Below are 13,323 nucleotides of genomic sequence, written 5' to 3'. Positions count from 1 at the left end.
CTACAACACATCACTGTCTACATCATGGGTCCCCGCCTGCTTCAAGGCAGCCACTATTGTTCCCATCCCCAAGCAGTCAAATGTCACATGTCTGAATGACTACAGACCTGTGGCACTCACCCCTATTCCCGCCAAATGCCTTGAGAGACTGGTCATCAAACACATTAAAGGCGCAATACCACCAACACTTGACCCACACCAGTTTGCGTACAAACAGAACAGGTCGACTGAGGACGCTATTGCCATCGTGCTTCATTCACTACTGGAGCATCTTGAGCAGAAGAACACCTATGCGAGACTCCTCTTTGTCGACTTTAGCTCGGCCTTTAATACAATCCGGCCCTTCAAGCTCCAAGCCAAATTACACCATCTTGGACTAAACATCTGTGTGAGTGTGAGAGTGGACAAGTACACTTCCTCCACCCTTTCAATCAACACCGGGGCCCCCCAAGGGTGTGTGCTCAGTCCTCTGCTCTACACCCTGTTCACACATGACTGCTCTGCTTCTTCTCCCTCCAATCTCATTGTTAAATTCGCCGACGACACCACAGTGCTCGGACTCATCAACAACAATAATGAGACGGATTACAGGACTGAAGTGCAACATCTAGCAGCATGGTGTGTGGGTAATAATCTCATACTGAACATCAAGAAGACCAAGGAGATTATTGTGGACCCCCGCAAAAAGAGACAAAACAACCATCTACCTGAGGCAACTGAAGAATGCCGGGATCCAGAAACAGCTGATGGTGAACTTTTACAACTGTGCCATCAGCAGTGTTCTGACATATGGTTTCCTTGTGTGGTTCTCTAGCTGCACTAAGGCCGAACAGCAGGCACTCCAGCGGGTGGTAAAAACAGCGGGGGAAATCATGGGGACCATTCTACCAGAGATCAGTACCATCTACACCTCCCGCTGTCTGAAGAGAGTGCGTAACATCCTGCGTGACCAACACCACCCGGCCCATCACCTGTTCCACCTGCTGCCCTCAGGTAGACGGTACAGGGCCATATCTGCCAGAACCACCTGAATGGCCCACAGCCTGTACCCTCAGGCAGTGAGGCTACTGAACAGTGCCCCCCTCCTCTCTCTCCCCCCCCCCCTCACATGGACAGTAACCACACCCCACCTTACAATAACTGTGAACTAGTCTTTGCAATGCTGCAACACACACTATACTACCTCTGACCATGTTCTCTGATGCCCCTGTTTCTGTTTTTGTCTTTCCTTTGTTTACACTCCATGTCTCCCCCCTCCCCCATATGGACAGTAACCACACTCCACCTTACAATAACTGTGAACTGGCCTTTGCATTGCTGCAACATACACTATACTAGGCTCTGACCATGTTTTCTGGCGCCTCTGTGTTTTTGTCCTTTCTTTCATGTACATGACATGCCCGTGGGATTCTGCACCACTGCACATTTTGCACTATGCACTTTTCACTATGTAAGGTTGTATGCTCCAACGTAATTTCATTGTTATTTATGGCAATGACAAATAAATAAATGATGATGATGATGATGATGATGATGATATAGCCCTATAAGTTTTACCATTTGAATTGAACAACTGAAATAAATGAACTTTTCCATGATATTCTAATGTATTAAGATGCACCTGTAAACAAGATAAGATAGATAGACAAATACTTGATTGATCCAGTAGAAAATTCATTTTCTCAGCTACATCACATCTCACACAGTGCATAAAACAGTGTCAAAACAATGTAGCCTAAGGGACATGAAAGAAGAAGAGGACACTCCCATACGGTAGGTGGCGGTATGGCCCTTTTACATCGATTTACAATCCGCTATTAAAAATCAAGGGACATAATGTAGGCGACTCTCTTCAATGGAGAGGAGTTGTCTAGCCATAAAGTCGATATAAAAACCCTACGTGGCTTTTTTTTTAGAAAATAATAATAATATATAAACTTAGTTAAAGTGTTGCCAAAGACTTTTCTAAAGTTGCTTAACTAGGACCTACGTTGACACAGGGCTGGAAACAAACGGAGCCACTGCGGAGAAACCTGCAGCCTGATAGAGAGAGAGAGAGAGAAGATGCCAGCAGCAACAACAACAGAGGAGCTATCTGGTGGGTTTTCATTTTCAATATGCATGACAAAGCTTTACAGTGTTTTCTGTAGTCAAAGTTAATCTAGACGAATAAAATAGGCTAATGTTGCAGCACTAGTCTCTGCCGCATCCAGAATAGCGTTAGCTTAGCATTGTAGCTAACAAGCAAGTTTCCCTGTTTACAAGTGTTTCATGTTATGTTTCGCCTTTACCCTAAATCTCTACCAAACCACATCCACAACCCCCACCCAGTCGTTTTCTAACCTCAGCTCCACATTAACCACTGTGAGTCAACTTAGCTCTGCTAACCCTAAACAACACCACTTTGCCTTTCTATGTCTATTAGCATGCTTTATTAAAGAAGCAAATTAGCTCTAATATCTAACTAACAACCAAATGTTTGTCTTTCTAACCATTTGGAATAACAAATATTCAGATAGGATTGTAAGATTGTTTCAACCTGTTGCCTGGGTTACCTGTACAAGTAGCCGGTGTTGACAGGTAGATATAGATAAAAAAGAAAGAAAGAAAGAAAATGAAATTAGCTAATTGATTAAAGTATTGACTCAACAAGTTCTTCTAATAGTCATTACTATTATTGTTGTTGTAAAGATTAATTACCTTAGTTTTCCCTTTATTACTGGTGAGGCTGTGTTGCATATTGTCTGTTTGGCCTAGTGACAAAAGTTTTTGAAAAAAAGAAAGAAGCGATTTCTACTTACACTTCTTCAGGTCTAATGGGATAACATTTAACGGGCAATTACAATAGAAATGCACAATAAATTAATAACTACAACATAACTGACATCACAAATGCAATTGAGGAGGTACCAGACTAATAGTCAGACTCACATGATCCCATGACCAGTGAGCTCTTTGAGACCAGAGGTTATGGTTGCAGACATATGGGAGACCTTGTGATAAATGCATTGCTTCACTTCTGTATTTCAGGCACCAACCAACTTGTGGACGGCATCTGTAGGCTTTCTCCAGATCTGTTAGCAGAAGCAGTGAGTACATTTTATTCCAAGTTCTGTGTGCACACATGTGTCAAAAACAAGCACGTTTTTGTCACAGAAAAACAATAAGTGAACAGAACAGCCCAGTTTTTTGAGAAGTAGTCAAGTTAGTTAATATAAAAGTGCTCAGTGAAGAAAAAACACACAGGGTCACGCTATGATGTTGTTTTTGGCAACTAGTATTTGTTAGATCACCACAGGCACGCACGCTTCCTGCTTCTTCACACGTGAAGTTTCAAAATGTGAATTAATGTCAAGTTAAAAAAAACAAAAAAACAAGAGGATGCTAAATACAGTATTATAGTTTTCATTGAGGGGATGTTGGCAGCTATGCTCTGCTCAACTTGCACAGGATGTGGTGTCGTTGCTGTAGAGGTTGTGCTGTCGTTATGATAACTAATCTTATAATCTCCACAGTGTCAGCACATTCTGACTTATCTTCAAGGGCAGACCAGAGGAGTAGATTCATCTGAAATTTCTAATGTGAGTCAATATTTCCAAAGATTTTTTTTGTTTTTTTTTTACTTATAGTAACTCATCTTTCCAAGTTCCTCTTTCATTACTTGTTTTTTTTTTTTTTCTCCTGGGCAGAGGTTTCAGAGAGCTGGAGTCAGACTTGACCATGAAGCTCTGCAGAACATTGTCAGATTTCTTTTGTTAACGTTCAGGTATCTTTCATAATATTATTTTTCTCTGATTGCAGTTTGTTAATTTGATATTTGCTGGCCTGGGCCTGTCTTCTCCCATGTTGCACATATTGATGATGTCATACATAAAGATAAAGAAGCATGCTGTTCTACTTTCAGATGTGATAGTTAACATTTGTATCATCAGATCAGCAGGGAAGAACAACCTCTCTGGAGATGACCTTGTGTCAAAGTTGGAGGAAGGCAGTAACAAGTGGTCCAAAGCTTCCCTTCAGGTGTTGCACAAGTTGTGGAGTGAACATGGTGCATCAGTCCGTGCACAGCAGCAGCTCCAGGCCATGTTCAGCATCGGCCAGGTTGGTCTACATTAAATGCAGTAAAGAAGTCTCTTCTTTTCAAATATTTTCTGATGACCTGAATTATGTGTGACTTCAAAGCTTGTTTACGTTTCTGTTTCTGTCTAGGTAGTGGACATTCAGTGGAAGCTCGGCATGGCAGTGAGCTCAGACACATGCCGATCTCTCAACTCCCCATATGTGACTCTGCTGCTGAAGATTGTTGAGCCCTCTGGACAGATTTGTCAGAAGTCTTTTGAGATGACCATTCCACAGTTTCAGGTCTGTATTTATTGATTTTCTTTTGTTTTGTAGAATCCGCTATTCTTCCTGGGGTCTAAACAAACCACATAGTGGCAATAAAAGAATACTCATTCACACTAGACAACACAGACACTGACATGAAACAACATATGCATGTTTTAAAAGTAATGTAACTGACACACGCACTGATACAGTAACTCTGACAGAACAATAACAACAATTTAAATTGACAAGACAAGACAGCTCCAATTGAATCTATCGATCTTATTGATAAATATAAACATTCAAATATTAATATATAGAATATAACCCGTATATATATTAAGGAATATTAACTAAAGTTCATTTTAAATAATGTGAATGTAGTGTTATTGGTGTAATTTACATCTGGCTTGATTTCTGAGATTTTTTTCTATATTCTGTTTTCTGCAGAACTTCCACAAACAGTTCAAAGAGGTGGCAGCTGTTATGGAGACTGTATGACAGCTGCAAGGACTCCCGAGTGCTTTTCCACAATTATGCCCCAGTTTACACGTAACCATTGGAGGAACAGCTTGGGCCAGGTGTTCGTCTGTCAGCTGTCCCAGAATGTAGATACGAATTACTGCAAATGTCATTTGTCAGTTTTGCACTTCAGTTATTCCTGTTTTCAAAATTTACTCCAGCTGTTACAATGGCTAAAAATGCCTGTCGTCACTTTGAGTGCCAAACTTTTCAGTGTATGTTTTCATTTAACTTATCCAGATTTAAGTGTATGGACATGTAGTAAGTAGGGCTGAACAGTTTATCACATTATTATCAAAATTGTTACATTGATAAGTGCAATATCCAAATTGCAGGGGCTGCAAATTTTCTGCCAAATATCTGCCAACATAACTGCACTATGATTTTTCCTTTTAATGTTTTGCATATTGTTCTGCCCTAACAGTGTATAACCACTCCACTAACACCAGAAAACCTTGACTAATATTCTTACTGTGCTGCATTTGCTCATTTGTTACAAACGTTGGTATGGTTAGATTATCTGCACTGTTTTTCCTCTGGCTTTGTACTTATAATAAATTTACATAGTGAAATCAACCGTTGCTAATATTATTGTTTTGTGTGTTAAATGTTTTCAGATATACTTATTAGTTTGAAAAGCTGTAGCAAGTAATTAATTTGGTCCATGTGAGCTTTTAATTTTTTCTGCTAATGCCTGTAAAAAATTCTTCAATGCTGTGTTTCAGAGTTGAGCTATTCCATGTCATTTGGGATATGGTGCAACAGTGATGCAATTCATGATAATTAAATATAAACCCTTATTGCGTGGGTATTTGGTCAGAATTTCGCAGTTCATAGTAAATCAGTTAGTTAAAATAACTAACCTGGAAATGACTGTCATTGTTGGCTACTTTATGTGCAGATTCCACAGGGAAACAATTTGGAGGCACTTTTGGATGTTTATCCTGACAGTGGTTTCCACTGTGAAGTGTAAAGAGCTTTTCTGCTGTTGGAAGGCACAGATGGTCTGCAGCAAACTGAATGATATAGGCCATTTCAAATATCCAGATTGTGTAATTGTCTATTTTAATTAATTAAAAAAAAAATCAATTTCCATGCAGTTGCAGTCAATTTAATATGATATCAGCCATGAAAAATAACACAAATAGGCTACAACCAAAGGACTTCATGAAACATGGATTTTGATCAACATATATGGTAGTCTTCACAAGTGTGGGGTTTGTTAAGTTGCACAGCTGTGATGGCTGACTACTTTTTTGGTGTTGAGGTTATATATGGCAAAACAACTATTTTTGGTGTATGTGGATTTATGGCAGGTGGGACAACATTGAACTCCTCTGGTGCAGCCAGGGTATCAGATGTGATCACAGCTGTCCAAGATTGTGATTCAGTGCCTAGACTACGTGTAAACACACAGCCGTGGACTGCCTATAGTTAAAGCATTGCATATGATCATTGTGTTGCCAACATTAGAAGGGAGAGAGAGAGGCGGGGCGTCGTCCTGTCACGTTTTTCGGAGCGGCTCTGCCCTGCCGACTCTCCCAGCACATGGGATGGTTGGGCGGGTCGTCGACGCGGACAGCCGCTCCGCCTCCAAGGCGTTGTGTGGAAGAAAGGAGCACTCACAGTCGGGGGGGAGGTTGCACTAAAAGGCGATAAACAAGAGCAATGTATGTATTTGATAGAGCGCTGAGAAAGAAAAGTGAGGCCGTGGCAGCTGAGATGATATGAGACAGGATTTTTTTTTTTTTTTTGAGGGGGTTCCTTCCAGGATTGTGTACATGCCGTCGCTGCGTGATGCGTTCAGGAGCAACGTCAAAGAAATCAGATTTCAGTGGGCGACTTGTGTTTACACGGGAGCCATCCAGAGCCACGTTTTTAGCCAAGCAGCAGCAACAGCAACAGTACAGTGCAGGACTGTTTAGCTGTTTGACTCACTGCCCATGCAAACAGTGGAGCAACAGAGCAAAGGGGGAGGCAAACTACAAATTATACACAACCATATAAGTATTGACTTGAAATCCTTCAAGAAGGGGACCCCGGGGTCCATCGTAGAGAATTTGGAGAGGTATGGATAACACGGAGCGCTGCAGCTGATCCACAGGGGCGAGCACATGTTGTGCACGTAGCCAGTCGCTTCGTTGCATGAAGTTTCACCATGGATGTGGACGTGGAAAGTGTTGCAAACTAACCACAACTACGGCCGACGTCGGCTGCAGGGAATGTTACATGATCGGTATTGTTTTTGTTTTGTTTTTTAAAGTAGTCATTTAGTCCAAAAGAAAAAAACTGTCAACGAGCCTCGGCCCCTAAAGTCGACATGGAGAGTCAGGATGAGAAAGAGAACAGTCCCCCGAGGACCGACGGGAGGTTCGCGCTGACTTACATCGGCTGGTCCTCGCTGGACAGGCGGACCACCCTGCCCATGCTGCCGTGGCTGGTGGCTGAGATCCGCAGGAGGAGCGAGAGGGGCGACTGCGGCCCCGCGGTGCAGCCCCGAGAAGTTCAGCTGGTCCTCAACCCCCCCTTCGTCCGATGCGTGCCCTCCAGCAGCAACAACTCCTCCGTTTTCATATTCGAGCACAAAGCGCAGCTCATCTCTCGCTTCATCCACAACAGCAATGACCTCACCTACTTTGCCTACCTGATGCGGGGTCAGCCCGACAACCCCGAGTCCGAGATGTCCTGTCACGTCTTCAAGGCCTGCGACCCCAACCAGGTAGGACAGGCCTGGCTCATGTGCCAAAAATACCCTTGCAACAGCGCTTGGTGTAAACATCATAGCAAAGGGCAACAAATAAAATAAGTATGAATATGTAGGCTATATTATTTCTGGGCTATAATAACCTCATTGTGAGTTTTTATTAACATCCCATACACTGATGATGAAATGAAATGGCAAGTTTACTTATGAGGCAATTAAATATAATTTATTTATAAGAGTTCTAAATCTACATTTATCTTCAGACCACCCATTTTCCCTTTCATGATGACCTGAATCCTGCAAAACAAAGGCTGAATTGGAAATCTCCTTGAGGTGACAACTATGTCATTTAATCTCAAACAACACAGATTAGTCAATAGTCTAAACATGTTTGCCCTGGTATTAAGTATTTAGGCCAGCGGTCAGTGGGGATGATGAATTGTGCACCCTGGATTGTTTTTGTTTTTTTATTTGGCAAAGTTAATCCATCTCTGTGCTTTTCCTCTTTAGGGGATCAGACATCTCTCTGTAGCCTATGGTGTGATATCATCATCAACAACAATAACAACTGCATAAGCACAGTATCAGAGTCAGCACATTTACATGCTGATCAGCATGCCACTCTTGAGTAATAGAGAGAATTGTGGTAAAAAAAAAAAAAAAATCAGGAAGGTTGGAGTCTGAGTTTGAGGTTTAACGTGCAGTCATGTTTTCTGGTCTTTGCTGATGTGCAGTTTAAGTCTGCCTGGTTATAAGCATTATGCTCAAGAGCTCACCCCAGTGGCACTGTTCTGTAGGCTTTGTCTGAGAGTTTGTGGTAGTGTAGTGGAAGTTTTCTTGTGTAAACACTCGAATCATGTGGTTTAGGGTTGTGCCTGCGTGATTCTTAACGTGCTGTAACACAGACTCTGGAGTTGCACTTGTTCATGTTGTTCTTGTCTCTGCAGTGAAACCAGGAAACCTCCACAAATAATGCTCACAGATATCATGTGTCAGGCACACGCTTTGCATCAATCTCTTGTGTGCGTGCGTCATATTGTGTTTCATGTGTGCTAAGTGTGGCACTAAAGTGAGGGGGGGGGCGGCACGGCACCACAGAGCTCAAGGCAGACACAACTTTCAAGGTGTCTGCATGTATCCGATGTTTGCAGGAGGCAGAACGGCATCTTGAACATACCTCGTTCAGCAGCGTTACGCAACAAAAACTGGTTTGGCAGCCAGCGAGCGAGGAACATGTGCAAGGTGGACCATGTGGAATGCATGGGTTATTCTAACAGTACACTGCTGCCACCCCTCCTGAGAGGTCATTGGTAATGATTTGAATATTTGCCAGGTATTTCCTGTGTATGGTACAGACACTCTCATTGTGCTGCTGTTCGCTTTCTGTCCATCTCAGCTGAATCTCGACTGGAGAGATGATAAATTATTGCTTTATTTTTGGGCGACAGGCGTGTTTTCAAATCTATTATTAGCCGTGGACTTGACAGGGGCACTTTGTGCAAAACCCTTAGGAAAGACGTCTGGTCTGTAGCAGAAGTATGTAAAATGTTAAAAGAAAATGACACACATGACGTCTCACAGAGCAGAGAAGATTAGTTGGCTCAAATGCAGCTAATTAGTTCCTGTATGCACTGAAATTATTGGAGTTTAACTTGTAAAAATGTAAACAAAGCCAAATCTATACGTAGACAATGGATGTTTGTTCCTTTGTGTTAAAAAGCTGAGCACTTAAAATCAAGTCTGACTTCCTCAACTTGAAAAACAACATCAGTCCTCATCTGTTATAAAGGTTTCTGATCTGGCTGTAATTGGTTAAGCATACAGTGGAGCCGTTTAAAGAGTCAGCCATAAGTGGACTTTTGGTTATTGCATCCGTGACAACAGGCCAGATGTGAGATTTTTTTGCTCTTGTCATAACAAACATCGAGTTAAACTAACACTGTTGTTTGGAGTTTAATTGTAACCGTTTAAGCAGCTCAGAGTGTGGATCACTCATTAATATCCTCAGTGAGACTCTCTTGGCAGCAGATACAAATTTAACACAACGCAGTATTGGTGTTATCAAGCTAGTAACACACAGTCTGAACCTGCACAGTGTAAACCACAGGCCCGAGTGTGTCTGTCTGAGTGTGTGTTTTTCCACCTCTGCTCTCACTTGGAACCGGACCACGGCGGACTCTCTCACTGGGTGACCCTCTGCTGACTTGCGAGAGCTGTTCATCCTTCAGTGGCACGTCGTGACAGTGGGACACACTCATGAGCCAAGTCAGGCCAAGAGTGATGGATTTAACTGTCGAAATCAGAAAACGAGTAGCGTTTATGTGCTATAAAACCACAGCGAGGTGAAAAGTCATTATTATCTACCTGCCAACTTTAAACTAGATCACATGAATATACATGTCTAATCACAAAACACGACCTACCCTGACTTTTTTTCCCCATTCTCTGTCATTGTGTGGCGTTGATAGGTTTGTCCTTTGTTACACCTGTGCCAGCCTTTGTCAGCCAGGGCAGGTGATGCAGGCCTGTCACTATCTGCTAACATGATCACATGTCTTGCCAAACGAGACATGAAAGACCAGATTGTTATCGGTTCGTCACGATAACCTTCGACACAGTGCCATCATCCCCTCACAGCAAGTGGAACATTGTGCATTGCGCTTCAAAATACTGTCTGCACGTGCTTCCATATGATCATGAGGAACTTTTGCAGCTATTTATTTGTGGTTGATTGATACCATGTTTAGATTTATAGTAGTACAGTGGATTGACTGCAAATCACAGGATTAAGTAACTTCCTGTTCAGACTGTCAGCAAAACATGAGTGTAAACTTGTTCTAACAGAGAACGGGTTGTGTTTGGTTAATTTACAATGATCTAACACAGACACACACAGTGGAAAATCACATGTTATTCAATGCAAAAACAGCAGCAGCAGCAGCAGCAGCAGCAGCAGCAGCAACAGCAAAAGTTTTTACGGATGGAGAAGGAAAGGCCAGTTTGTTTCACGGCTGATTTTTCAGCAATGATATCAGCTCCCATCCCATGTTTAGGTGACACAGGAGCCTTTGTCTTGCTTTGTTTTAAGTTGGAACATAAACTCTGTTTGACTGAGGAAGTTAATGCCCTTGGGCACATGGAAAAGCACAGAGGGGACAAAGGCTGTAATGACAACATGACAACAAAAAGATGTCTTTTACAATTGATTTTTAAGAGCTCCAGACACTATATTTTTCACTAAAGCAACGTTATTTATATTGAGGTTTTATATTGAGTTTTCTAATGTGCACCTTTTTTGAGGTGCTTCTATTTCATAGTTTGATTGATTTTTTTTCTTGTTTATCTTTTCACAGTCTGACATTTGAAGTTTGTACAAAATGAAGTTCAGCTGTAATTGAGTTTTTTGTTTACCATTGATTATATTTACTTAAAAAAAAAGAGTGTAATCTCTTACGGCGAGTGGTCTGACATGCAGATTTATCTTCCACTTCTGTCACTGTCTCTTTTCATCCTTATCTCTTATTGACACAGCGATAACCCCGTGTGTCTCTAAAATCGCTCTAATTTGCCCTAATCGCAGATCCTGTGGTGGAGTGTGCTGGGTCCTGGCTGGGCAGCAGAAGCTCGGTGCCAGTGAGCGTTTGATCAGATGTTATTAGGGCCTATTGTGGGGAGGTTTGACATTACATGAGCCGAGCGCTCACGACTCCAGCAGCTCGGAGAGGACAATCCTTGTGTTTGTTTTCTCCTAAGCTCTTAAAGCCATACTTGGCTGCTGGCGTTTATGTAGACAAGCCAAGGATCGGTGATATTTAGTTGATAAAGCCTGGCAATGATAGGACTCATAGGAGAAAATCAGACATGAAAACCAGCATGAAGAACCAGGCTGGAGTTAGTGGGAGGACATGTTTGAATAGGTTCCCAGTTCAGTCAGTATTCTGCCTGTCTGTGCCTGTCTCCACCCAAGGAATGAGCACCTCTACTGGCTCTGTATTGGGTAGACGACTACAAATAATTAATCAGATCAAATGGTGCTGTGGCGTCATCTTTCTCATGTATAATCCAGCAGTTTCTTTAAATGTTAAGACACTGCTATCACTTTTTCCTCTGTGGTGCAGGAACCCATTCCTAATTGTTTGTGATTCTCATCATGCCTCTGAATTTTCCCTCGACCTTGTGGGGTCAACACTTTCTCTTCCCAAAGCAGAGCTCACCTTTTACTCCATAACGCTGTGTTTTCACACTTCACACGTTTCAGGTTACTCTGTGTGTCTATATTTTTGCACACACATTCCCCATTGAAAGCTTCAATTTTGTCATGTTTCAAAAGAGTCTTTGAAAGCACCACCCCCATCACCTGCTCTCCTCCTCATCTCAATACAGTCCTCTGTCGCACACGCAGTGCACGGCTCAGCCCTTGGGAAGGCAGCGACTTTGGAAAATGGGGCTTTAAAATAGCTCGTGTTGCCACAGCAGCAATATGGCGGACAAGTATTTCATCTCATACATGACCGGGCCAATGTGGGCAGCACGCTGGCTGCAGACTTTGTCGGGATGTTTTATTTTTCTTCCCTATCTCTCCTTTTTCCTGTTTGTCTGCCCCTCTTGTTTCTACAGTATGCAGTCGTGGTCACACCTCTCAGGCATATTGTTACATAACTCCCCTGCCCAGTCTACATTATAAATATATTTGCTCAACAGTCAGTATGCAGCTCTTATCAGACACCCTAGGAGATGTGTGCAATTTGTGTGTGTGTTTGGAGCAACTGTTTGCTTTAGGGCTCTTTGTTGCCTTAAACACACTTAACTGACCTTGGCTGTGGCCCTGGTGCCGGTTGTAGCCTCCCTTGCTTTTCAGGGAGCATTGGGGCGAAAATGTCAGTGCTGCAATAACTCAGTACTCTCTCTACCCTTCGCTCTGTATTGCGAAAGTATCTCCGGACTCACTTGGCTTCACTTTCTCAAGTATTGCTTAAGAAGGTGTGCTTATATTTTCTGCATTGACTTGTTCGGGGTGGTGTGGTGTTCATAATGGAAAGTTAGTCATCTCGCACATCAGTGTTGGTGCAGGTGTTGGACAAGTTGCAGGTGTCAGACAGAGTGGGACAGAAACAGGCTTAGTGACCTTGCAGTCTCTGATTTCTCTCTTTTGTCTTCATTTCCACAGAATGTGGGTGTTCCCTGGCTGCCTGCCCTATTGTGACTCCACTGTGCTGTTTAGTCTGTCTCTATTGTTGACTTGCTAATGCTTGTTAGAAATCCTTGACTGTTTCTCTTTAATCCTTAAAGTAAGATCACATCATTTGTTTGTCAGATAAAGTTGGAAATGCCACATCAACACTCTGCCTGTGCATCAAGTCTTATGTCCAAACCACCTGCATTGATATGATGCCACTATTTTATATGGAGAGGATGATTCACAGGTGGAAGCAGATTGTATTTTTTTTTTACCTGAACTTTTCTAAGTAATAAGGAATTCTTCTTGTGTCGTTCAGCCAGAGGATGAGCTGCAGAGAAAGTCTCCCCTGGCATTTGGTTTCACCTCCCTTCCCCTTCTCTTTTGTTATGATTTTCCTCGTTAAAGCCTTCCTTTTCATCACACCCCCCTTTTCTCCTTTCTTGCAGGTCCCTGAGGTGATCAGCAGTATTCGCCAAGTGTCCAAATCTGCCCTGAAGGACGATACCAAGCCCAAACAGGAAGCCGACGAGGCCTTCTACAACTCGCAGAAGTTTGAAGTGCTTTACTGTGGCAAGGTAGGAATGTATGCAAA

General features: G+C 42.5%; 2 protein-coding genes across 4 annotated transcripts in view; both read left to right on the top strand.

Moving 5' to 3' along the window:
* The first annotated feature begins 1,833 nt into the window (after positions 1-1,833).
* commd6 (COMM domain containing 6) lies at positions 1,834-5,372 on the top strand. The gene is made up of 7 exons (XM_083997490.1): positions 1,834-2,098; positions 3,031-3,089; positions 3,516-3,581; positions 3,690-3,766; positions 3,933-4,101; positions 4,210-4,362; positions 4,777-5,372. Exons 1-7 carry the CDS (start codon positions 2,065-2,067, stop codon positions 4,825-4,827), a joined length of 609 nt encoding a protein of 202 aa, XP_083853616.1. The 5' UTR covers positions 1,834-2,064; the 3' UTR covers positions 4,828-5,372.
* A 1,019-nt stretch (positions 5,373-6,391) lies between these two features.
* The window catches only part of tbc1d4 (TBC1 domain family, member 4), a 28,072-nt gene continuing 21,140 nt past the window's right edge, over positions 6,392-13,323 (top strand). For 2 of the 3 annotated variants that reach the window (XM_083997220.1, XM_083997218.1), the window contains exons 1-2: positions 6,394-7,567; positions 13,178-13,306. In XM_083997220.1, the coding sequence (XP_083853346.1) occupies positions 7,169-7,567; positions 13,178-13,306 (528 nt within the window). In that variant the 5' untranslated portion in view covers positions 6,394-7,168. Of the gene's footprint in view, positions 7,568-13,177; positions 13,307-13,323 lie in introns of all 3 variants that reach the window. The other variant, XM_083997219.1, reaches the window with a different exon arrangement.

Source organism: Trachurus trachurus, assembly GCF_905171665.1.
Source record: "Trachurus trachurus genome assembly, chromosome: 21".
Lineage (NCBI taxonomy): Eukaryota > Metazoa > Chordata > Actinopteri > Carangiformes > Carangidae > Trachurus > Trachurus trachurus.
This window is presented reverse-complemented; position numbering and strand designations above follow the sequence as displayed.